This window comes from Lissotriton helveticus, chromosome 5_1, assembly GCF_964261635.1.
Source record: "Lissotriton helveticus chromosome 5_1, aLisHel1.1, whole genome shotgun sequence".
NCBI lineage: Eukaryota > Metazoa > Chordata > Amphibia > Caudata > Salamandridae > Lissotriton > Lissotriton helveticus.
The window spans coordinates 1,849,648,667-1,849,671,887 of record NC_136065.1 but is presented as its reverse complement, the minus strand read 5'-3'; the positions used below and the strand labels follow the sequence as shown (position 1 = coordinate 1,849,671,887).

The 23,221-nt window shown below is 46.7% G+C and overlaps 1 protein-coding gene across 1 annotated transcript in view; it reads left to right on the top strand.

Annotated features, from left to right (window-relative positions):
• Window positions 1–23,221, top strand: part of ABI3 (ABI family member 3) — a 299,602-nt gene that overhangs the window by 11,833 nt on the left and 264,548 nt on the right. Inside the window, exon 2 of the mRNA XM_078645286.1 lies at window positions 16,240–16,407. Within this exon, the coding sequence (XP_078501412.1) occupies window positions 16,240–16,407 (168 nt within the window). The remainder of the gene's footprint in view (window positions 1–16,239; window positions 16,408–23,221) is intronic.

Below are 23,221 nucleotides of genomic sequence, written 5' to 3'. Positions count from 1 at the left end.
ATGTGCATGTATTATTCGCTGTCTTACAATATTTCACCTTTTTAACTTAGGAAAAAGGCTGGCAAACAGCAGTTAAATCCATTATAGGACACACATATGTGCAGGATAGCAACTAGAATAAATATTTACGTCCACATGGCATCCCTGCAACTAACTCCGGTCCACTGATAATCGGAGCCCTGTGGGGTGTACGTCAATCGAGCAGCAGTTTCACCACCTCTGACGCTATATGAAGGTACTGGAATGAACTTGGACCCACCACACACAACCAAAGACTTGGTGCCTGACAGCCCCTTCCCCCTTTTGAATTCAGTACAAGATGAAGTAAACGTGGGCAAGTCGCAGGAGCTGGAACTGAAATTATTATAATAATGACATTAATCTATAATCATAATTCATATCTGAAATTGCAGTTTCAACAAGATCTAAAGCTTTCGCATAAAAGATTACATATAAAACATAATTCTTGTAAACAAATTAAACTACATGACTATGGGCTAGAGGTCTGAAGAATTTTACCACCCGCAAATGGCCCATCGGGCCGTTTGCATGGAACAACTCTATTTTGCAAGTCGGTAACCTGTTACAGACTTGCAAAATAGGGTTTGAGAGTCGCTATTAGGAAGGGGTGTGTTAAGGTTGTTCCTTCCTAACAGCGAGTCACACTGGTATGTACAAATGTTTTGCGACCGGGAATGTGTTCGTAAAATATTCACAGTTACTACCAACTTCAAGTTGGTGGGAACCCATTCTCAAACGGGAAGGAGTCCCTTGGGAAGGAGTCCCCCTTCCTCCTACATAATCCCCTCCATAGCGCGGACGTGCGCAGCCGCGCGCCAAAGGCGCGCCAAAGGCAGGCCCGTCTGCGCCCGTCCGCTCCAGGACGCCGCCTTGCCGCCTCGATCCCTGCCTATCTCACCAGCTGCTTAAGCGGTAAGCCTTTTCATCAGCCATCATGCTTTGCTACTCTCGGGAGGAACTAATCGCCTTCAACCCCATATATCTGCCAAATTTCCATAAAATTCGTGCTACATCGAGCACACTGAAGGATACTACCAGCAAAACCACTGCTTCTATTGTGTTCTTACCTAGCCTTGACCGCTCTGTTTCTACAAACTCGGATGCGACCAAAGGATTTATTCAGATATCAGCTCTATATCTCAACACTAGATCCATCCCCAAGCATGCCCTGGAGGTATGGAGCCTTTTAGACACCGAGCGACCTGACATCTGTTTCTTCACCGAAACATGGCTACACAGCCAAGCCTCGCCTGATGTGGCTATTGCCTTCCCGCAGGATTATCATCTTATCAGGCAAGACAGAGAAGGTAGGAGAGGCGGAGGTGTCGCTGTGGCGGCTAGATCCCCTATCTCCATCACCCTGCTCAAATCCTTCGTCAATCCTTTGCTTGAAATAACAATAGTTAACATCATGTATAATAAAATGTCACTGGGGATGGCCACCCTAGTCTATAGACCTCCGAGAGACAAAACCAAGTTTGTTAATGTTCTCCTTGACACCATAGCTTCTCATGTATTGGCCACAGATAATTTCATTTTGGTAGGAGATTTTAATTACCCTGCAGAACTTGTCCACGATGAGGATACCTGCCACTTATTTTCAACTTTAGAAACCCTATCACTATCTCAAAGAGTTACTGGACCGACACACCAGGCAGGGCACACCCTTGATTTAATTTTCACCAACCTGCCCAGCCTTAACTGTGAGCCTCCACTACCCATGACCTGGACTGATCACCATCTTGTAAAGTTTAGCTTTTACAAACCAACTGACTCTAGGACCTCTAATCGCTCAGACACCAAATTAATACGGCCTTGGTGCAAGTTGACCTTAGAAGCATTTTCATCTGCTTTTATACCCCCCAATCATCATATCACTAACATCAATTCAACCGCAGTCCAGCTAGAAGCATCTATTAGGGGTACCTTGGACATTATTATACCTGAAACCACAGTCAAGGTAAAATCAATAGCATCACCTTGGTTTACGGAGAAACTCAAAGCTGACAAATCCGCCAGTAGATCGGCGGAAAGGCTGTGGCGAAAGACCGGAACGCCTGAGAATCGTTTGAGCTATAAACGGGTCCACTCTAATTATCTGAAAAACATAAAGGCTGCTAAATCCGCCTACCTCACCCATAGGATCAATAAAGCCGCCCACTCGAGCAAAGAACTATACACAATAGTTAATAAGTTCACCTCTCCGCAGGTGGAGCAGTCAGCATTTCTGCCCACTGCACAGTGGGTTAACTCACTTGCAGTTTATTTTGATAACAAAATCAAGACGATCTATTCCTCATTTGCTGCCCCTAAACCTGATATCCCTCAAATCGGAGAGGCCCCTCCTTGCCACCTCTCAATCCCTGCCCACATCAAGTCCCCTTCCATTCTGGAATTTGAACCCACCACTACAGCAGAAGTGTTAGAAACCCTTTTGAAGGTGAAATCTGGTTCTCCTACAGATTCTTTGGTCCCGCGTAAGTGCAATAAGATCTTCCCATCACTGATCAGCTCCCTTACCAACATTTTTAATGCCTCGTTTGATCTGGCCTCGTTCCCCAGTTGTTGGAAGGTGGCTCAGATCAAACCTATTCTTAAAAAATCTAACAGTGACCCCACTATTCTGTCCAATTACAGACCGATCTCGCTTCTGCCTTACTTCGGAAAGGTACTGGAACATCTGGTCAACAAACGAGTCTCAACTTTTATTGAGGAACAGGGACTCCTTGATCCCTCGCAGTCGGGGTTCCGTGCTGCCCACGGGACTGAGACCGCAGTAGTGGAGGTAGTGGACAACATTCGTCTCACTCTTGACAGAGGTGAGTCTGCTGTCCTTGTCCTGTTGGATCTATTGGCTGCCTTTGACACCGTCTCCCACAGCATTCTTCATCATCGTCTGTGGGAGATTGGTGTCAGAGGCAAAGCCCGTGCTTATTTTGAGAGTTATCTGGCAGGCCGGCACACATTCTTAAAGGTTGACACCCTGGAATCCAGTAAGATCCCCCTTTCCGTAGGAGTTCCCCAGGGATCAATCCTAAGTCCCCTGCTTTTCAAATTGTATCTCCCCCTCTGGCCAACATTATAAAATCATTTGGTTTTTCCACAGTGTCTTACGCGGACGACACTCAGGTGTTGATTACCTGCAGTTTGGATTTTCTTGATACTTGTTCCAGATTCCAGAAATGTATGATTGCGATTAGGGACTGGATCAATGACAACAAACTCCAACTGAATTACAGCAAGACAGAAATAATGCTGTTTGGTAAGGCCAAGCAGATATGGACACAAGATTGGTGGCCGCAAGAATTGGGACTCTGCCCAGAGCCCAAAGAAGTGGTACGTGACCTGGTAATCATGATTGAACCCTCCCTTTCTATGAAGTCCCACGTCAATCTAGTGTCTCGTACCTGCTATGGCATTTTGCGCAAGTTGCGTAAAATATTTAAATGGCTCCCCCTTGAATCTAGGAAGCCCTTGATTCAGGGGCTCATTATCAGTCGCTTAGACCATGGTAATGCCCTGTTTGCTTCCATTAATGAGTGTCTGTTGACCAAGCTACAAATTGTTCAGAACACCGCAGCTCGTTTGGGCCTTGGCCTGTCCCCTAGGTCACCCTCTCTGCCTAGTCTTAGGGAATTACACTGGCTCCCTGTGCGCCAAAGAAGCCACTTCAAGATACTCAGTACCGTTCACAAGCTCCTTATGGGTACTGGTCCCTCCTACCTAGCAAAGAAACTGGTCTGGTACAACCCCTCCAAAGTCATAAGATATAGTTCTAAATGCCTCCTGGTCCAGCCAAGGGCCAGGACCTCGAGAAATGGCTGTCGGGACTTTTCTTACATAGCCCCCCTACTCTGGAACAAACTGCCCCTCCATCTGTCGTCCCTATCTAACCATTCGGCCTTTCGGAAGAGTCTGAAAACTTGGCTCTTCCCCAATTAATTAGTGTCACTCTCTTTAACTCGTGGTGGTCGTCTCTTTCTGCTAAGCGCCTTGAGACCTTTTTGGTGAATCGTGCGCTATGTAAGAACTTATGACTATGACCATGACTATGACTATGATTGCGGGCAAGCACTGGTCCCCCGTATCACTGCCTATGCTTAAAAAATGAAAAGGTAGCTTTTCATTTTTATTTTTAAAATGCATCCTGTGTTCCTATAAAAAAAATAGCTTTATTTAAAAAGCAAAAACTGATATTGTGGTCTGCTGACCCCATCAGGCCACCATCCCTGTGAGTGCAGGCCATTCCCAATGGGTCGCAAATTGATGAGCCAGGTCCATTTGCGACGTACTGCGAATTGCTAACAGTGTCAACAATCAATCAATCAATCGGGGATTGTAATCACTCTACTCACCCGTGAGGGTCTCAAGGCGCTAGGGGGCTGGGGATCAGCAGATCCATTTAGCCGAAAAGCCAGGTCTTGTGGGTCTTCCTGAAGGTGTCCAGGGAGGGGACGCGTCTGATGTCTGCCGGTAGCTCGTTCCACGTCTTGGCTGCAATGTGGGAGAAGGATCTTCTGCCTGCTCTGGCTCTGTGGATGTGTGGAGTTTCAGCCGGTGCGAGGTTGGCAGATCGGAGGTTTCTTTTGAGTACGTGGAAGTTGATCCTGTCATTGAGGTATTTGGGTCCGTTGTAGTGTAGGCATTTTATAGGCGTGAGTGAGGATCTTGAAAGTGATGCTTTTCTCCACAGGGAGCCAGTGGAGTCCACACAGGTGTTGGATGATGTGTTTGTGCCGCGGGATGCCGAGGATGAGTCTAACGGCGGTGTTCTGCATTGTCTGGAATTTGCGGAGTAGGGACCTGTTGATACCGGCGTAGAGTGCGTCTCCGTAGTCCAGTCTGCTGGTGATCAGTGCGTGGGTGGCTGTCTTCCTTGACTCTGGGGGATCCATTTGAAGGTCTTGCGGAGGATATGGAGTGCGTCGAAACAGCTGGAGGTGACGGCGTTGATCTGTTGGTTCTTGGAGAGTGATGAGTCGAGTACGATGCCAAGGTTTTTGGCAAGGTCTGAAGGGGTAGGTGGGCTTCGGAGGGCAGTCGGCCACCAGGTGCTGTCCCATGCCGAGGGGGTGGTTCAGAGGATGAGCACTTCTGTCTTCTCGGCGTTGAGCTTCAGGCAGCTGTTGGTCATCCAGACTGCGCCGTCCTGCATTTCTCCCTGGAAGCTGAGTTTGGCGTTGGCTGGGTCTTTGGTGAGGGAGAGGATGAGCTGGGTGTCGTCTGCGTAGGATACGATGTTGAGGCCATGTTGTCGGACAATGGCAGCAAGGGGGGCCATGTAGATATTGGGGAGGGTCAGGCTCAGGGATGATCCTTGTGGAACTCCACAGGTGATTTTCGTGCAATCGGAGAGGAATGGAGGCAGTCTGATCCTTCTTCCGGTGAGGCAAGATGGGATCCAGTCCAGTGCTGTTCCTTGTATGCCGGCATCGTGTCATCTTGCGAGTAGCGTGCGGTGGGAGACGGTATTGAAGGCTGCTGATAGGTCAAGTAGGATGAGGGCTGTGGAGTGCTGTTGGTCCTGGAGCGTATGGATGTTGTAGGGCGGTCTCATTGCTGTGGTTGCTTCTGTTCTGAATCCGGATTGTGACGGGTCAAGGATGGTGTTCTCTTTGATTTCTCATGTCAGTTCCCTGTTAACTGTCTTCTCTGTGACTTTTGCTACGAAGGGGAGGAGCGAGATGTTGTTCTTGAGGTCGGTGGGGCCAGGCGTGGGCTTCTGTAGCAGGGGCCTGACTTCTGCGCGTTTCCAGTCGTCTGGGAAGGTGCCTGTTTTGAAGGTGGTGTTGATGGTGTGCTGTAGTTCGGGTGCGATGACTGCTGCAGCTCTGCGGTAGATGTGCGTGGGACAGGGGTCGGTGGGGGCCCCTGAGTGGATGCTTTTCATGGTTGAGGCTTTGACTTCGGACGTGATCGTTGTCGAGTTGGAGATGGTGGGATGGGTGGTGTCTCTCGGGGGCGGGGTGCATCTGCGGTGTCTGGAGGGTGCTCAATGAAGTTGTCGTAGAGGTTTTTGATCTTGAGGTGGAACACTGTTATATATCGCAGTATGCGATTTCCTAATAGCAAATGGCTAAAATTCGCATTTGGAAATCGCAAACACGCGATTTTGTACATCTGGTCACAAGAAATTTGCTGAAAATAGCACCGACTCTTCCTCGGAGTGTTTAAATGGAGGCCCAGCACATCTCAAGAACTACTAGATTGTAAGTTTCGAAGTACCACTTTTCGTTCACTTCATGATATTGTTCACCGTATGTTCACACCAATACTGTAATGCTCTTTCTGGTCATTTCAACGCATTGTACCCATGTTGTGGTATTCAATTTTTAGGTTAGGTGAACTTATGAAAGCATGCACAGACCCATGGATGTAATCGTAGTGCATTAATCAACCAATCAGGAAGTTTTTTTTTAAAAACTTGTTTTTATTGCGGTTTTCCAAGAAGACAAAAAGAAAACAAGTGCCACCACACATAAAATATAGAGGCCGTTAATAGAGTGCTAACACGTCAAGTTACATGCGCAATAACAGTGGCTCATACAACAGTAATAACTCAATACAAATGCAGGAACATACATTGGTAGGTATTAGTGGATCCATTTGTCATAACCAGCTTGCTGACACAGCATCTTATTTTGCAATTAAGTGCAGCTCAGACCGTGAGTTCAGGGTGGAGCAACAAGTAAGATCAGAGGGGCTGCCAAATGTTCTTTGGCTGTGATGCGCATTGGCAATAGGGACGAGTAGACATTGCTGATGGTGTCGCAGTACATTAAGTCTTGTAGACAAGTCTTCACTGTTGGTGGCACAGACCGGCCCCAGTGTAGAGAAACCTGTCTCTTTGCTATCAACAGAGCAATTGCAGAAAAGTGTTGAATCCTGACCCCCAGTGGTTTTATGTACCCCAGCAGTGCAAGTAGAGGTGAGGGGGCCAGCTCAGCCTCGACTATCAGTGTCAAGTGTCCAAACAAAGCCTTTCAGAATGCTAGTACCGGGGGACAGTTCCACGCTAAATTAATCAAATCAGCATGTGTCATCGCACATCTCAGACAATTGTCTGGCTTTGTGCAATCCATTTTTTGGAAGAAGTGTGGGGGTGACACAGACCCTATATATGTATTTGAAGTACAGGAGAGACGGTTCAACCCTTGCTGGTATACTTTCACTGGGACCTACCCCAACTACCACTTAGCCCAATGCCCACAACTCTGCCTGGTGGCTGCTCCCCTACATACACCTTTCATACACACAATACCTATCCAGCACCACCTCCCCTCTTCTCCCCATTGCACTGGCCTTCCTTTGAACCCATCCCTCCCCTCCCTGGACAGCCCCGTCCCCTCTCTTCTCCTCTTACCACTGGCCTTCCTTTGGCCCCCCTCTCCCCTCCCTGTATAGCCCCGTCTCCTCTCTTCTCTTACCACTGGCCTTCCTTTGGCCCCTCTCCCTCCCCTCTCTGGACAGCTCCCTCTCCTCTCATCTTCCCATATCTTCGGCCTTCCTTTGGCCCCCACCTTCCCCCCTCCATCCCCCGCCCACCCTCTCTACTACTCAACTGTCTCCTCCTACATTTTATCTCTAATCTTCCCCTATGCTCAACACTAGTAAAAATATCACTGTAACACCATCCACTCCTCTCTACTACCATCTTTCCTTACCTTCGACCCCTGCACTCCAATAGCCGTCCATTCTCCCACCTCTCCCTGTCCTCCCTCACCTCTTGCACTCCCTCCCTTTACCAGCGAGCATCCAAACACTTCGTGCTCAGCCCTCCTCTCCCTGGAAAATAAATGTGATTCTCTCATCTCTTCCATTTATCAGCTTGTAGCGTACATCTCACTTAGTGCTAAGATATCCCACTTCCCTAACAATCTCCTGAGGAGTTCCTTGCTCCCGCATCCCAATAAAGCCAACCACAGTCTGTCCTCCACAGACATCGCCAACTTACTGGCTAGCTACAAGACTACCAATGTCAATCCCCCTCCACTTTCCCCTCCTAATAATCCTACTCAATTCTCTATTCAGACCATCTCTTCTGTCAGATCTAACCAGCCTCCCTCTTCTTCCCTGGCACCCTCATGCAAGAATCTTATCCCTATCTCCCTTAATAGCCCAAACACCCTATCACCAAAACAGTTACGTCAGAGCTGCATTGTTTGCTCCACAACTGCAGATCTGCAATCAAGCACAAACTGGAAATTTCTGACACTATCACCCACTACAACCTTGACATGCTCTTCCTCAATGAGGCCTGGTTTAATGACTCCTCTCATACATTGTTTGATCTTCTGATACCTACCGACTACTCTATCCTCAAAAACGACAGAACTGACAAAATTGGGGGTGGTGTCGCTATCATCTTCAGAAACTCCCTTCAAATTAACGCCCTTCCAACCATCCTCTTCCGTACATTCTAATGCCTATCCCTAGAACTGCAAGTACATTACGGCTCACCTTTCAAGTTCCATGTCATCTACCATCCACCCGGTAACTCCTCTCCCTTTTTGGAGGAACTCACCGACTTCATCAGTGACCAACTGTCTCAAAGTGACAGACAGATCTTCCTGGGTGACTTTAATCTACACTGGGGCTCTTTGGAAGACTCGACTACCAACAAGCTAGCCACCTCTCTCTCAGCCAATGATCTTTTCCAAAACTGCTCGGAAATTACACACTCTCAATTCTGGGCCTTGTTATATCTAAAGCAGACCTGCTCACTATTGCTCCCCCTGTCCATGTAGACTGGTCAGACCACTTCCTCATTCCCTTCCGTTTTCACATATCACACGTTATAACTCTCAGCCAACCCAAAAGGGCACCTATCTGGTTCCGCAACACTAAAAACATTGATCTTGACACTCTGTGCGACTCTGCTTTGCAATCACTTCCTAGACTAGACCATAATGTGGATGTCAATGATCTCACCTCCTGTTGCCTCTCAGTCCTAGCAATCGAAATCGAAGTCGCTCCAATCCAAAGCCAAAGGAAAAGACCCACCCCCTCAGCTCCTTGGTTCAATAAAGCTCGCTATGAGGAAAGGAAAAACCTTAGGATCTTGGAAAAACAGTGGAGACAATCTCCTTCCACCACCAATCTCTCTCACTTATGTTCGGCAAGATCCAGATACCCCAGGTACAGAACTTTGCCTCCATCTCGGAAGATGCCCTCCTCAAGTGCATCCTTGAAACCAAACTCTCCAACCATTCCTCTGACCCTATCCCTAGTGGCATCGCCATTGATTTCTACACCAATACTCTCTCTTACTTGTCCAGACTAGTTAACCTCTTCCTTAGTCAAGGCTCCCTCCCAGCTGCCCTCACAACAGGACAGGTTACCCCTCTTCTAAAAAAAACCTCAGCAGATGCGAAAGACCTCAACAACTTCCGCCCCATCACCAACCCCCCTTTTCTTTTTAAAATCACAGAAAAATGTGTTGCGAAATAACTTTCCCTACATATTATGGACAATAATCTCCTTGACGTGTTCCAGTCTGTCTTCATTCAAAATTGCAGCACTGAAACAGCCCTGCTGCAAGTGATTGATGATGCGCTGCAACCTCCTAAGTAAATCTGGGATCCACTACCATCTCTATACGGATGACACTCAAATCTACCTCAAGGTGTCTTCCGCACACAATCTCTCACTACTCAACTCTACTCTCAACTCTATTCACAACTGGATGTTAGTTCACCAACTCATTCTCAATCCCACCAAAACCGAATTCCTCCTCCTATCTACCTCTCTCTCCCCTCTTCCGGTGTAATCCTGAATTGATCAGCTGAATTTACTCAACAATAAACCCATCATTGTTGACAGCGCAAAATCCCTAGGTGTCATAGTTGACAACAGACTCAACCTAATCTCCCACATCAACTCCATTAATAAGAACGCACATTACCAGTTGTGCCTTCTGTGGGGGATCTCTCGGTTCTTCCCAGAGAAAGACTTAAAAACATTGGTCCAATCGCTTGATCTCTCTAGACTGGATTACTGCAATTCTCTTCTGACTGGCTTACCTAAATCTCACCTTGCCCCTCTCAAATCCGTCCTCCATTCAGCAGCTTGCTTTTTTTCAGGGTCCAAACGAAGTGACAACATCACTCCTATCCTGTTTTCTCTTCGATGGCTTCCCATCGGGGCAAGATCTATTTATAAAACTGCCTGCATCACCCATTAAGCCTTGCACACTTCCTCCCCTCATTACCTGGCGAATAAACTGAAAATGTCAGGAGGTTCGAGACCTTCTAGGAATGGGGAAAAGTTTCTGCTTGAGCCCCCCTCCTTCAAAAGGGAAATGGCTCAAACGTTCTCAGGTAATGCTGTGAGAATCTGGAACTCGCTTCCGCCATTGCTCCATGCCACCACCTCCATCCAGGTCTTCAAAGCTGACCTCAAATCTCTTCTCTTTCAAAGACACTTTCAGAACTAATACCCTCATTCTCAGACCCCTCTAGGAAGTTAGTTCATCCTTGTAAATTTGTAATATCTTCTTGTTCATTCCCCACTCTTGGTTGCTGTGTTTGAAATTGTGTTATTGTAAATTTGTAATATTTTCTTGTTCATTCCCCACCCTTGATTGCGGTGTTTGATATTGTGTGTTATTGCCTACATGGTTTTACCCTATGTCTACGGTTTACGTTTTGTAATGTTATGTTTTGTACCTATTCTCTCATGTAACGTTACTGGTTCTATTGTACAGCACTCTGACACCTTCGGGTAAAGTCTGCGCTATATAAAAATGCATTAACTAAAATAAAATAAAATAAATAAATCCTCAGGACAGAGGGTCACAGGACACTTGGAATAGCCAACTGGTAGGAATAAACATATAAAACTATGTCCCAGATTCTCTAAGGGTTTGTGCCATCACAAACTGATGGAAAGTGAAACAAAGCAATGAATAGTCAAACATTGGTATATACATGCAGCGTAAAAGGTATTTTGCGCTGGAAGGGTGTCCTTTTCCCAGTACAAACAGTGTTTTGAGCTGCATTGCATCACTTTGCATCGAGTAGACATTGCTGGGAAATTATAGCTTACAGAGTTTGATTCAAAGGGCAAGCCACTAAGATAGCCATATTGGATTTTACATCAAAAACAAACGCCTTGCTTAATTAAATGTTTCGACTTTGAAATGAGTTCATCTCTCCAAAAAGCACAAGCATTGTTTGCACTCTGAAGTACTTTACACACACACCGAGTGTGTGGATCCTTCCGAAGTACTCTGCACACAATCAGGGGGATATGTACGATAGAAGTGGCGGAGTGAGGCGTTAGCTGTCATGACTTAACGCCTCACTCTGCTACTTCAGTAACACAAGGCTGCACCATATTTACAACGATATGGTGCAGCCTTGCATTTCCCCCTGCACTGGCGCTACACTTAGCAGTGTAGCGCCAGTGCAGGAACACTTGCACCATAGTGCAAGGGTGTCTGCATGCAAGGGAGGATTGTTAATGTACAGAAATGGTCACCTTCCTACACACGAACAATCCACGGCGTTTTGTTTTTTCCATGTGTGCTGCAAAAGGCAGCACACATGGAAAAAGCAAAAACGAGGAGAAATAAAGCATTTCTCCTCGTTTCACAAAATTAAGACCAGGTTTACCTGGTCTTAATTTTGACGCTGCATCCTACTTACGCTGCCCTTATAGATAAGGGGCAGCATCAAAAACAATGGGTGTTGCGGTGGAATGCCCACCGCAACACTCACTGCCCATCCCTTTCAGGCTAAGCATAGCGTGAAAGGGGGGCTTATTCACAACGCAGCGTTAAGCCACGTTAAGTGGCTTAACGCAGCCTTGTAAATAAGGCGAGGCCCCTATCGCCACCACAACGTCATGGAACGTGACTTTTCGATGGCGATAGGGGCTTGTACATATGCCCCCCAACGCATTGATCACCACATACACCCAGTGCATGGATCCTTCTGAAAAGCACTGCACACATCATTTGCAAGGATCCTTCTGAAGTGCACTGCACACACCCAGTGCGTGGATTGCTGCACACACCCAGTGCATGGACCCTTCTGCGGTGCACTGCACACACCAGTACATGGATTGGTCTGAAGTGCACTGCACACACCCAGTGCGTGGATCACTGCACACACCCAGTGTGTGGATCCTTTTGAGGTACACTGCACACACCCAGTGCATGGATCCTTCTAAAGTGCCTGCACACATGCTGTGCAGGGATCCTTCTGAAGTGCACTTGCACACACCCAGTGCGTGGATCCTTTTGACGTGCACTGCACACACGCAGTGTGTGGATAATTCTGAAGTGCACTTGCACACGCCCAGTGCGTGGATCCTTCTGAAGTGCACTTGCACACACCCAGTGCGTAGATCCTTCTGAAGTGCACTTGCACACACCTAGTGTGTGGATCCTTCTAAAAGGCACTTGCACACACCCTTGCACACACCCAGTGTGGTTCCCAAAATCCGGACCCTGTAGTTTTCCCGATATCGAGGTCCAATACCCGTGTCACGAGACCTCAACGTACCGAGACGATTTTGGTGTCTACGAACCGATAATGATTAGGACATCATTCCTATGTATTTGCGTTACAATCGAGGGTTGCCAACACCCCTAAATCACAGTTTCCGTCCCATCCCTTAAACTCCATTTTGTGAACGGCATCCATCTTGCATCTTGCCCTCATGATAAGTCAATTAAAGGTCGAGCTTGATCCAAATAGACACGTCCACCTTTCGTGACTTTCCCCTGACCTGTCCCAACTGACTCCACTGTCTTCGGCCAAACCTGTTTAGGCAGCTCCTCGCCCAGTGGCCGAATACGATAGCATCTACGCATAACATTCCACGAACCATTCACTACATACAGCCCATGTTTCCTTCAAACACGCACCTGTCCCCGTATCTTGTTTATGGCCCTTTTATGGCTGGGTTGTACCTTCCTTTATTGGTGGTTCATCTATATCTGATGGGAGTTCCCGATCCAACTGGGTAATCCATCAGCAAACTGGACATCTAAAATATGGGCTTGCTTACATGACTTCGCTCTTTGTATTGTTGTAGAAATATGTGTGTTGCCATACCATAAACTCAAGAATTCTTGCTTGAAGCCATATATTTGATATATAAGGAGACGGCTGGTTCTGTAAAAACGAACAGTCTCCCAAGAACCTACTCTCTGTGTGGTGTACTTCTGGGACACGTGTTACTTGGTAGCTACCAATAAAACTAGATCTTTGACTGCAACTAGAAGACTACGTGTTTCTGTGGTCCGGAACAAGGGAACTCAGAGGTCTTCGGGTGTTATCCCCTGACACCAGCGGGTTCCTAAAAACCCGTTACCTCACCAGTGTGTGGATCCTTCTGCAGTGCACTGCACACACCCAGTACATGGATCCTTCTGAAGTGCACTTGCACACACCCAGTGCGTGGATCCTTCTGAAGTGCACTTGCACACACCCAGTGTGTGGATCCTTCTAAAGTGCACTTGCACACACCCTTGCACACACCCAGTGTGTGGATCCTTCTGAAGTGCACTTGCACACACCCAGTGCGTGGATCCCTCTGAAGTGCACTTGCACACACCCAGTGCGTGGATCCTTCTGAAGTGCCTGCACACATGCTGTGCAGGGATCCTTCTGAAGTGCACTGCACACACCCAGTGCGTGGATCCTTTTGACGTGCACTGCACACACGCAGTGTGTGGATCCTTCTGAAGTGCACTTGCACACACCCAGTGCGTGGATCCTTCTGAAGTGCACTTGCACACACCCAGTGTGTGGATCCTTCTGAAGTGCACTTGCACACACCCAGTGTGTGGATCCTTCTAAAGTGCACTTGCACACACCCTTGCACACACCCAGTGTGTGGATCCTTCTGAAGTGCACTTGCACACACCCAGTGTGTGGATCCTTCTAAAGTGCACTTGCACACACCCTTGCACACACCCAGTGTGTGGATCCTTCTGAAGTGCACTGCACACACCCAGTAGGTGGATCCTTCTGAAGTGCGCTTGCACACACCCAGTGCTTGGATCATTCTGAAGTGCACTTGCACACACCCAGTGCGTGGATCCTTCTGAAGTGCACTTGCACACACCCAGTGTGTGGATCCTTCTGAAGTGCACTGCACACACCAAGTGCGTGGATCCTTCTAAAGTGCACTTGCACACACCCTTGCACACACCCAGTTCATGGATCCTTCAGTAGTGCACTACAGACACCCAGTGCGTGGAGCCTTCTGAAGAGCACTTACACACACCCAGTGTGAGGATCCTTCTGAAGAGCACTTGTACACACCCAGTGTGTGGATCCTTCTGAAGAGCACTTGTACACACCCAGTGCGTGGATCCTTCTGAAGAGCACTTGCACACAACCAGTGCGTGGATCCTTTTAAAGTGCACTGCACACACCCAGTGTGAGGATCCTTCTGAAGTGCACTTGCACACACCCAGTGCGTGGATCCTTTTGCAGTGCACTGCACACACCCAGTGCGTGGATCCTTCTGAAGTGAACTTGCACACACCCAGTGCGTGGATCTTTCTGAAGTGCACTTGCACACACCCAGTGCATGGATCCTTCTGAAGTGCACTTGCACACACCCAGTGTGTGGATCCTTCTGAAGTGCACTTGCACACACCCAGTGTGTGGATCCTTCTAAAGTGCACTTGCACACACCCTTGCACACACCCAGTGTGTGGATCCTTCTGAAGTGCACTGCACACACCCAGTACGTGGAGCCTTCTGAAGAGCACTTACACACACCCAGTGCGAGGATCCTTCTGAAGAGCACTTGTACACACCCCGGGCCCGATTCACAGAACTAACTTAAGACAAAATCGTAAACTTACTACTTTTGGTATTCACAGAAGTTAGGATTTTGTCTTAAGTTTGTCTTAAGACAAACTTAAGACAGACTTAAGACAAAATCCTAACTTAAGTCTGTCTTAAGTCTGTCTTAAGACAAACTTAAGACAAAATCCTAACTTCTGTGAATACCAAAAGTAGTAAGTTTAGGATTTTGTCTTAAGTTAGTTCTGTGAATCGGGCCCCCAGTGTGTGGATCCTTCTGAAGAGCACTTGTACACACCCAGTGTGTGGATCCTTCTGAAGTGCACTGCACACACCAAGTGCGTGGATCCTTCTAAAGTGCACTTGCACACACCCTTGCACACACCCAGTTCATGGATCCTTCAGTAGTGCACTACAGACACCCAGTGCGTGGAGCCTTCTGAAGAGCACTTACACACACCCAGTGCGAGGATCCTTCTGAAGAGCACTTGTACACACCCAGTGTGTGGATCCTTCTGAAGAGCACTTGTACACACCCAGTGCGTGGATCCTTCTGAAGAGCACTTGCACACAACCAGTGCGTGGATCCTTTTAAAGTGCACTGCACACACCCAGTGCGAGGATCCTTCTGAAGTGCACTTGCACACACCCAGTGCGTGGATCCTTTTGTAGTGCACTGCACACACCCAGTGTGTGGATCCTTCTGAAGTGCACTTGCACACACCCAGTGCGTGGATCCTTCTGAAGTGCACTTGCACACACCCAGTGCATGGATCCTTCTGAAGTGCACTTGCACACACCCAGTGCGTGGATCGTTCTCATACATGTTTACACATAGCAGTTTGCACTGGTAGTATATGCTTACCTTCCGAATCCTATGCTAAACAGGACACACTAACCTCTGCACCAAGGTGAGACTAGCAGTTTCTCCCATGCCCCGCTAGTGCCCTCCCAGAGATGCTGTACTGTATTGTGTAACACATTTTAAATGCTAGCTCAGATTTGCTTTGGTGTCCTGGCGCTGTAAGGTAACTCAAAACCGAAGAGATTTAAACCATGGTTGCAAATAGGTGTGTTTTCAGTTTCTTGTATGTCTAGTCTCCAGTTAACTAGTCTGTAGAAGCTGGACGCTATCTTTCTGAGGCACATCTTGTTTGCCATCATGTTAATGAAAAGTGTTTTGAAATGTGATTGACTTCTATCTTCAGGCTGCCTCACAATCCTGCGAAATCATCTTCCAGAGAAGTCTGTCTTCTTTGTATATTCCTCGACTACCCCCAAGTGGATATGTCAAACTAACTGAAGTCTAGGCCTTAAGAAACATAGGCATTTGCAGCTTTTATGCAGTTCCTGCTGGGTTTCCGCTTTCGAGATCTTTTTCGCCCTAGTTTGCCATGGGATATCTCAATGGAGAGTCACTTGTGACCGACTTTCTTTCCTCTTTCAGGCTGAAAATAAACAGCAGGCGCTCAAGGAGACCATGTCCTTGGCTAGCCAATCACTAGCCAGTGTGGCTTACCAAATCAACAGTTTGGCGGTGGACTTCCTCAAGATGCTGGAGCTGGAGGCAACAGAGCTGCGGAGAGTAGAAGAGAACATTTACCACATCTCTCATGTAAGTGATGCAAAGAATCTAAAGAAGACAATCATCTCACCCGGAGGACATTTAATAATTTTCAGGTTTAATCCTAGTGCTAGAGAACCCAATGACACTTCTCCCAGAAAATTCCATCAACCCAACTGGTACTAAGTGGCAAAGCTCATCAACCCTAATCCCTGGAAGCTCCTTAATCCCTATCACATCTCAGACCGCATCATCTACACCAGATTGGTTAGTCATCATGCAGGCTTACTTTAGCCTCTGACCTCCTCATATTCCATCTTTTTCAGTTACACCAAGTCCAGCACACCTGCAGGCCTGCCCGTAGCCCACCCTACACAGTATATAAGAAGTCAACCTGTGTTTTTTCATTCATGGCATATGCACTTTTTCAAGCATGTTACAGATTACAACCCTTACACCAGGCTTCTCCAACGAGTAGCTCGTGAGCTACTAGTAGCTCTCCAGTTGCCTGTGAGTAGCTCTCCTAATTGCAGCTCAACCTACTAAATTAAAAGTTAAAATTGACTGTGTGTTTTTGAGATGAAAATCTGTATATTTTCAGAACCTGTAAGCTAATGTATGGAGAAAAACTGCTGAATTTACAAAATATATTTAAAGCTGACACTTGAGTGATAAATCATGTGGCATTGAGGAGAGTTATTACTAATATTATAACTTTGATGCCAGGGGCTTTTATATATCTTCCATGTAGAGGTATTTGAAATTGCCAATGCCTGTTTTTTACATTACAGCTGGGAGTCATGTCTGTTGCACTGAGGTGATCACTGCTAATAATCTTACTAATGTAATGTTGTCGGATGTGGTCACAATTACAAAACTACTAATATAGGTAGCTTTGAGTGATTTTCATTAAATATAAGTGGCTCATATTACCGAAAAGGTTAGAGATCACTGCCTTACACCTTCTGGCACATGGCTGGCGATTCTACAGTCCTTACAGAAAGCTGGTGTTTGTCCCTAATCTATAAATAGCTATCACTTTCCATCCCTCTGTAGTCTATACTGGTGATAACACATCAACATCTCCTGAGTCGACTCTTCAGTCCCAGCACCACCTCACTGCTGGGTCACAGAGATGCCATGATTAACCAATTAGGTGTAAAAGGGTTTGAGGTAATCCATCTGATAGAGAGAAGGATAACAATAATAAGGGCTGAAAGCTTTACCAGAGGTGGGTTTTTGTTCTGATTTCTAAAACAGGAGATTTAGCAAAATACATAGGGCTCCCAGTTTTATGGTATTTATTTTTTTAACATTTCCATCTGCATTTTTTAAGGACTCGACAACAAAATATATTGAATATCTGCTTTATTAAGCGTAGAAGAAGCTACCCCTGATGTACATCCAGCCTCCAGATCAGCCGCTCCCTGTCCCTGGATTCTACACTCCAGACTCCAGTGACATGGCCCTCAGATACTGAGAGTCAGTTTCCTAGACAACAGTACTCGTGACATAATATTAAAACATAACATATTTATCTATATTTATGTGTTGGCCATTTTATTGGTATTTATCCATGTTTATTTTGTGTTTTTAGAGTAAGCAGAGTCATTAAATTGTATATTTCCACATTTTTTAACTGATAAACATGCAGTTATACTTTGATGCCTGTCGAGATTTAGCAAATAAGGCAGCCAAATAAAGCAAAACAACACACTCACATGTAAATATAGGATTGTATACAAATATATGTCAGCTAATGCCTGTATTTAGGGAAATCTAATCCTGTTTTCTAGCTTCACGTGCTTTCTCTCTGCTCAGCTGTTGGCCTGGAATTCATGAAGAACAGCAGGGAGAGTCACTCAGAAGAAGCATAATTATCTATTTTATCTATATATTTCCACTTTTAAAAATAAATACAGACATAAAACACAGTGTTTTCTGTCTGCATGTATCTGTAAAAATCAGTAAAAATGGAAAACTGGGAGTCCTAATTATAAATGATAATGCATAAGTGACCTCTGAAGAGATAGCTATGAAATCAATGGAACTATACTGAAAAAGTACCCATATGCGGGGCAAGGGTTGGTTCTGAGTTTTAACCTAAGACTAACTGTAAGGTGGTGCAATGAAACTGTACTGTTACTTGGAAGTATCAACCATGAGTAACCTCAACGTCGTCTGGAATTATAAACTTAAAAAGAGGGAGTGAGCAGGAAGTGATGGACGGACTTCAGCATTCAATTCAGTGAGGGACCAAGACCATATGAAGTTCACACACAAGCAAGAGTATCTTAAAGAGTGTATATTAAAGCGTGTCACTAGGCGGGTAAACTAGGGTAGTAGGAATGGCTGACCACTGGCCATTCCCAATTTATTGCTGATGCAAAACTGAGTCTGAGCAAAGTTTGGAGATTTAAATGACCCAAGCAATTTCACAACTCACCTGATGGCTAGCAACCTTGGTAGATCAGTACTGAGGCCTAGCTCTGAATTTACCCAAGGAAGGGCATACCCGGCACCACTCTCCAATCCCCTTGTCCCATTCACCTCTAAAAAGTTATTATATTACTATATAGAGCTAACATAAATGAAATGAATGAGTTAAATCCCAATTCCGATGCTCAATACACCTATAATTGTTTTTCAAACCAAATGAAATGTAAATAATTGAAGAAAGTCCATATAACATTAACTCGGGTCCTTCTGAATCTGTGTTTCTAAGAGTGAGCCCTGGGAAACTACACTCGGCTCCACCTTTTCTCAATTTTTCGATGTTAGAGTCAACTCACTCAGAAACACCAACAAATCTAAAAACCCTCATATCTGGCCTACTTCATAGCTAGACTGACCCCAAAGCCATTCACCATGAACTCAGACATAGGCTTTCACCCTCCAATCCCCTACCCTAATCCCACATAACTCTCTCTTCTTTCAGCCCACAAATACTTCACCCTTCTCAATTGCTGCCACTCACAAACCTGCTAATACCCCCACTGTACAGACTCTCATCCTCAACCAACCTCTCCCCTTCCACACCTCCCTGTATACTTAAGTGTTGTGTGTGGTCTTATGCATGGCTTACTCAATTCCAGATTGGCTAGCAAACATGCTTGCAACATTCACACCACCATTTACTCCCCACTCAGGGTCAAATTTATCAAAGAGTTGCTTCACCCTTGTACCACACACCAGTACGAAAGAGCGACGCAACTCATAAGTTAGATCTATCAAGCCATGCAAGGCCATCTTGGGTGGCTCTGCGTGGCTTGATAAATCCATATCCATACTAACATTATAAAGAGAGAGCCCAAACCTTTGAGGCGGGTAATCTCAGTAACCACAGCACCAATCACAACACCCAATACAGCGTTGGAAAGGGCAGTTGCAGCAGAAGGACATAGGCTATGCAGACGGCCACCATATTATTATTTTTTTTGCAGAGTTTTATATAGCGCGAACTTGACCCGAACTGAATCAGGTATCAGAGAGCTTTACATAGCACCAGTTACGTTACATGAGGACACACATTCATTTTTGTTAGGCACGGGGAGATTTAGTGATTAGACCAGAATCACAGGATGTTTGGCGTCCTTACCAAGACTCGAACCCAGATCCCCAGGTCCGAGGTCGAGCACTTTAGCCGTTAGGCCAACTCCTCTATACATTTAAAAGGTAAAAGAACCGTGCCAGCAAAGTAGTCCCTTGTGGGCATGTCTGTGTTGTGCTGTGGGTGTGGGCTGGGGGCGTGACTAACGCTGGGGGCGTGTGGTACGGCTATCACATCGTGGGCAGTGGGCGTGTGCTGGGGGCGTGACAGATGCTGGGAGCGTGTGTACGCCCTTAATGCCATATGAGTCGTACATACAAGCGCCAATTACGTTGCTGCGCAGCATCAAGGGGTGCACTGGGGGCGTGACACTCTGGGGGCGTGTGTCCGGCCTTCATGCCATGTGAACGCAATTGCGCCGCATCAAGGGGCACGCTGGGGGCGTGAGAAACGCTGGGGGCGTGTGCTACATTCCGCCCTTCATGCCATGTGGGTCGTACATTAATCAGAAGATCGTGTGCTGGGGCGTGACAAACGCGTTCACCTGGAGGCCTGGTAAGTAACGTTACTGCAGCCTCTCCTGCACGCTGTTACTGAACTCTCTCATTCAACGAAATTACACGCGCCTGCTACCATCAACCAGGGCTCTAGCCGGGCTCAGACTGCGGACCAGTAGACTAATTACACGCGCCTGATAACATCAACCAGGGCTGCAGCTGGGCCTCAAGTGGGGGAACACGCGCCTGCTAACATCAAACAGGCCTGCATCTGGGCCTCAAGCGGGGGAACACGCAAATGAGCGTGTCTGCGGGGACAATTACTGCAGCCTCTCCTACTCGCTGTCACTCAACTCTCTCATTAAACGGATTTACCTGTGGCTGATAACTCTCTCATTCAACGACATTACACGCGCCTGCTAACATCAACCAGGGCTGTAGCCGGGCTCAGGCGGCGGATCACTACACCAATTACACCCGCCTGCTGACATCAACCAGGGCTGCAGCTGGGCCTTCTCTGTCCCTATTCTAATGAAACAAACATTTTTGTCTACCGCGAGATTTTAAAATAAATTGCCCTTGCCAAATACACACATTACACACATTCTATTTCATACCCGGACAACGTCGGGACGGGCTGCAAGTCTGAAGCAAAGAATGCAGCACAAATCACTGTGCTGTGTTACTCTGCACCAGAGAGGCATTTCATGAATGGAGCGTGAGTTTTCCCAGGCGTCCACCCATTGATTTTGGCTCATTCCCAGATTTACCATTGCTGGTAGACCTGCAAATGTGTTTGCCTTCTCAAGTGAGGCTTCATTCTGCAGCACACATATATAGAGGAAAATGCCTTACGGGATTGTTGTGGTGCAGGAAGGGGTGCCTTCCTGCACAAAAACAATCCTGTTAACAACGCAGGCAGCCTTTTAACCATGGCGCAAGTGTGCCTGTGTTGGCGCTAGACAGCACATTGTGCGCCAGAGCAGGGAAAAGATAGGAAAGCGCTATATTATATATTTTTTTTAAACAATTTTTATTAGAAACAAAAGCAGCAGCAGGGACATTGCATTGACAGCTCGTAAACAGGTGGTCAAAAGAGTACAATATTATTCTCCCATCGTCAATCCGGCAGAGGCACAGGACAGTACATTCCAATAATACCAGAATAAATTACTGGTAGGCCGCTCACATGTTCTCGGGTCAGGAATCTTCAGCTATACACCTCTATCTATAACCACCCTCCACTTGTGCTAATATCTCATCCACATCCCCTCCTAGTCTCCGGAGTCTTTCCCTCCTTAGTTCTATTGTCGGCGAGACACATATCTCCCTTCTGTATTTGTTCCAGCGCCCCCACTTGTGATCCCATTTACGCGGGAACCTCCATCCTTTGTATACTGTTTTTTCAGCAAATCATGGCGTTGTCCATATCTGTAGCCCATTTCCTTAGCAGCGGCACTGTGTCCACCCCCCATTTCTGAGCAAGGTTTTGTTTCGCTACACTCCACGCCATTGCGGCCCATGACTGTTCGGCTTGCGTGAGGTCCGTTGCTTCCCAGACATTGAGGAGACACAGTGTAGGGGTTGGGAGGATAGGTTTGTCACAGGTTATAGTCAACTGTCTGGTGACCTCCGTCCAGTATCGTTGAATGTGTCGGCAGTCCCATATAATATGCAGGAACGTCCCTTTATGGTTACAGTGTCAGAGGCAGCGACCATCAGATCGTCTGCCTAGTCTGTGTAGTAGTGTGGCATCAAAATATACTCGGTGAAGAATTTTAAGCTGCACCAGACGAAGCCGCATCAGGATGGCCACATACCGAGGCGAAGACAGCACCTCCAGCCAATCCTCGTTGGGTAGCTCCCCAGCTCAGCCTCCTAGGATGCCCTCAGTTTCAACATTGGATCGGCTCGGCTATTAATTAACTTTTTGTATGTGAGCGAGATGGGCCTGCAAGGCATAGGATCCAGCAGGAGCCTGTCTTCCAGGGGAGAGTAGTCTGGGATGGGAGTATCTTTAGGAAGGGCGGAGTCAATGGCATGACTGATCTGAAGATAGCGAAATGTAATGTAATGTAATTAGGTTTTTGTAAAGCGCGGCTATCACTCCAAGGAGCATCTTGGCGCTGAAAACCAGAAAAGATGAAAGGTCTGGTTGGGCTGCTTTCATTAGAAATACCAGGGTACTCATATTAAAGCTTTACAGCACGTATCGGGGAGACTAAATATCCAAGTCTTCAGTGCTTTCCTGAACTCTGGCTCCAAGACCATAGCACGGAGATTATTCCATGCCTTGGATCCTAGAACTGCCAGGGATTTCCCTCCCTTCGAGATGAGTCTAAAGTTAGGGATGGCCAACAGATTCGCATTAGAGGATCTAAGGTTGCGTGAATGCTGATAACGCAAGAACCTTCTTTGTAGATACATTGGCCCTCGGAGGTGAAAAGCCCTAAAGGTGATCACTAAGACTTTAAAAAGTACGCGTTTATGAATTGGTAACCAATGGAGCATGTCTAATGCAGCTGAAGCCGAAGATTTCATCGACCACTTCAGCACCAGCCTGGCTGCTGCATGCTGTACCATCTGTAACTTGTGTATGACTACCTTGTTCATTCCAGCATACAAGCTGTTGCAGTAATCGAGTCTCGATGCTATAAGGGCAACCGCTACCATTTTTCTAGCTGATAGTGGGAGCATATCAAAAAATTTCCTTAAGCCCTTTATGACATTGAAACAGGTCCCTGGTACTGCAAGAGCCTGTTGTTTGAAAGACAGGGAGGCGTCAAACTTAATGCCTAGATTTCGTGCTGCATTAATC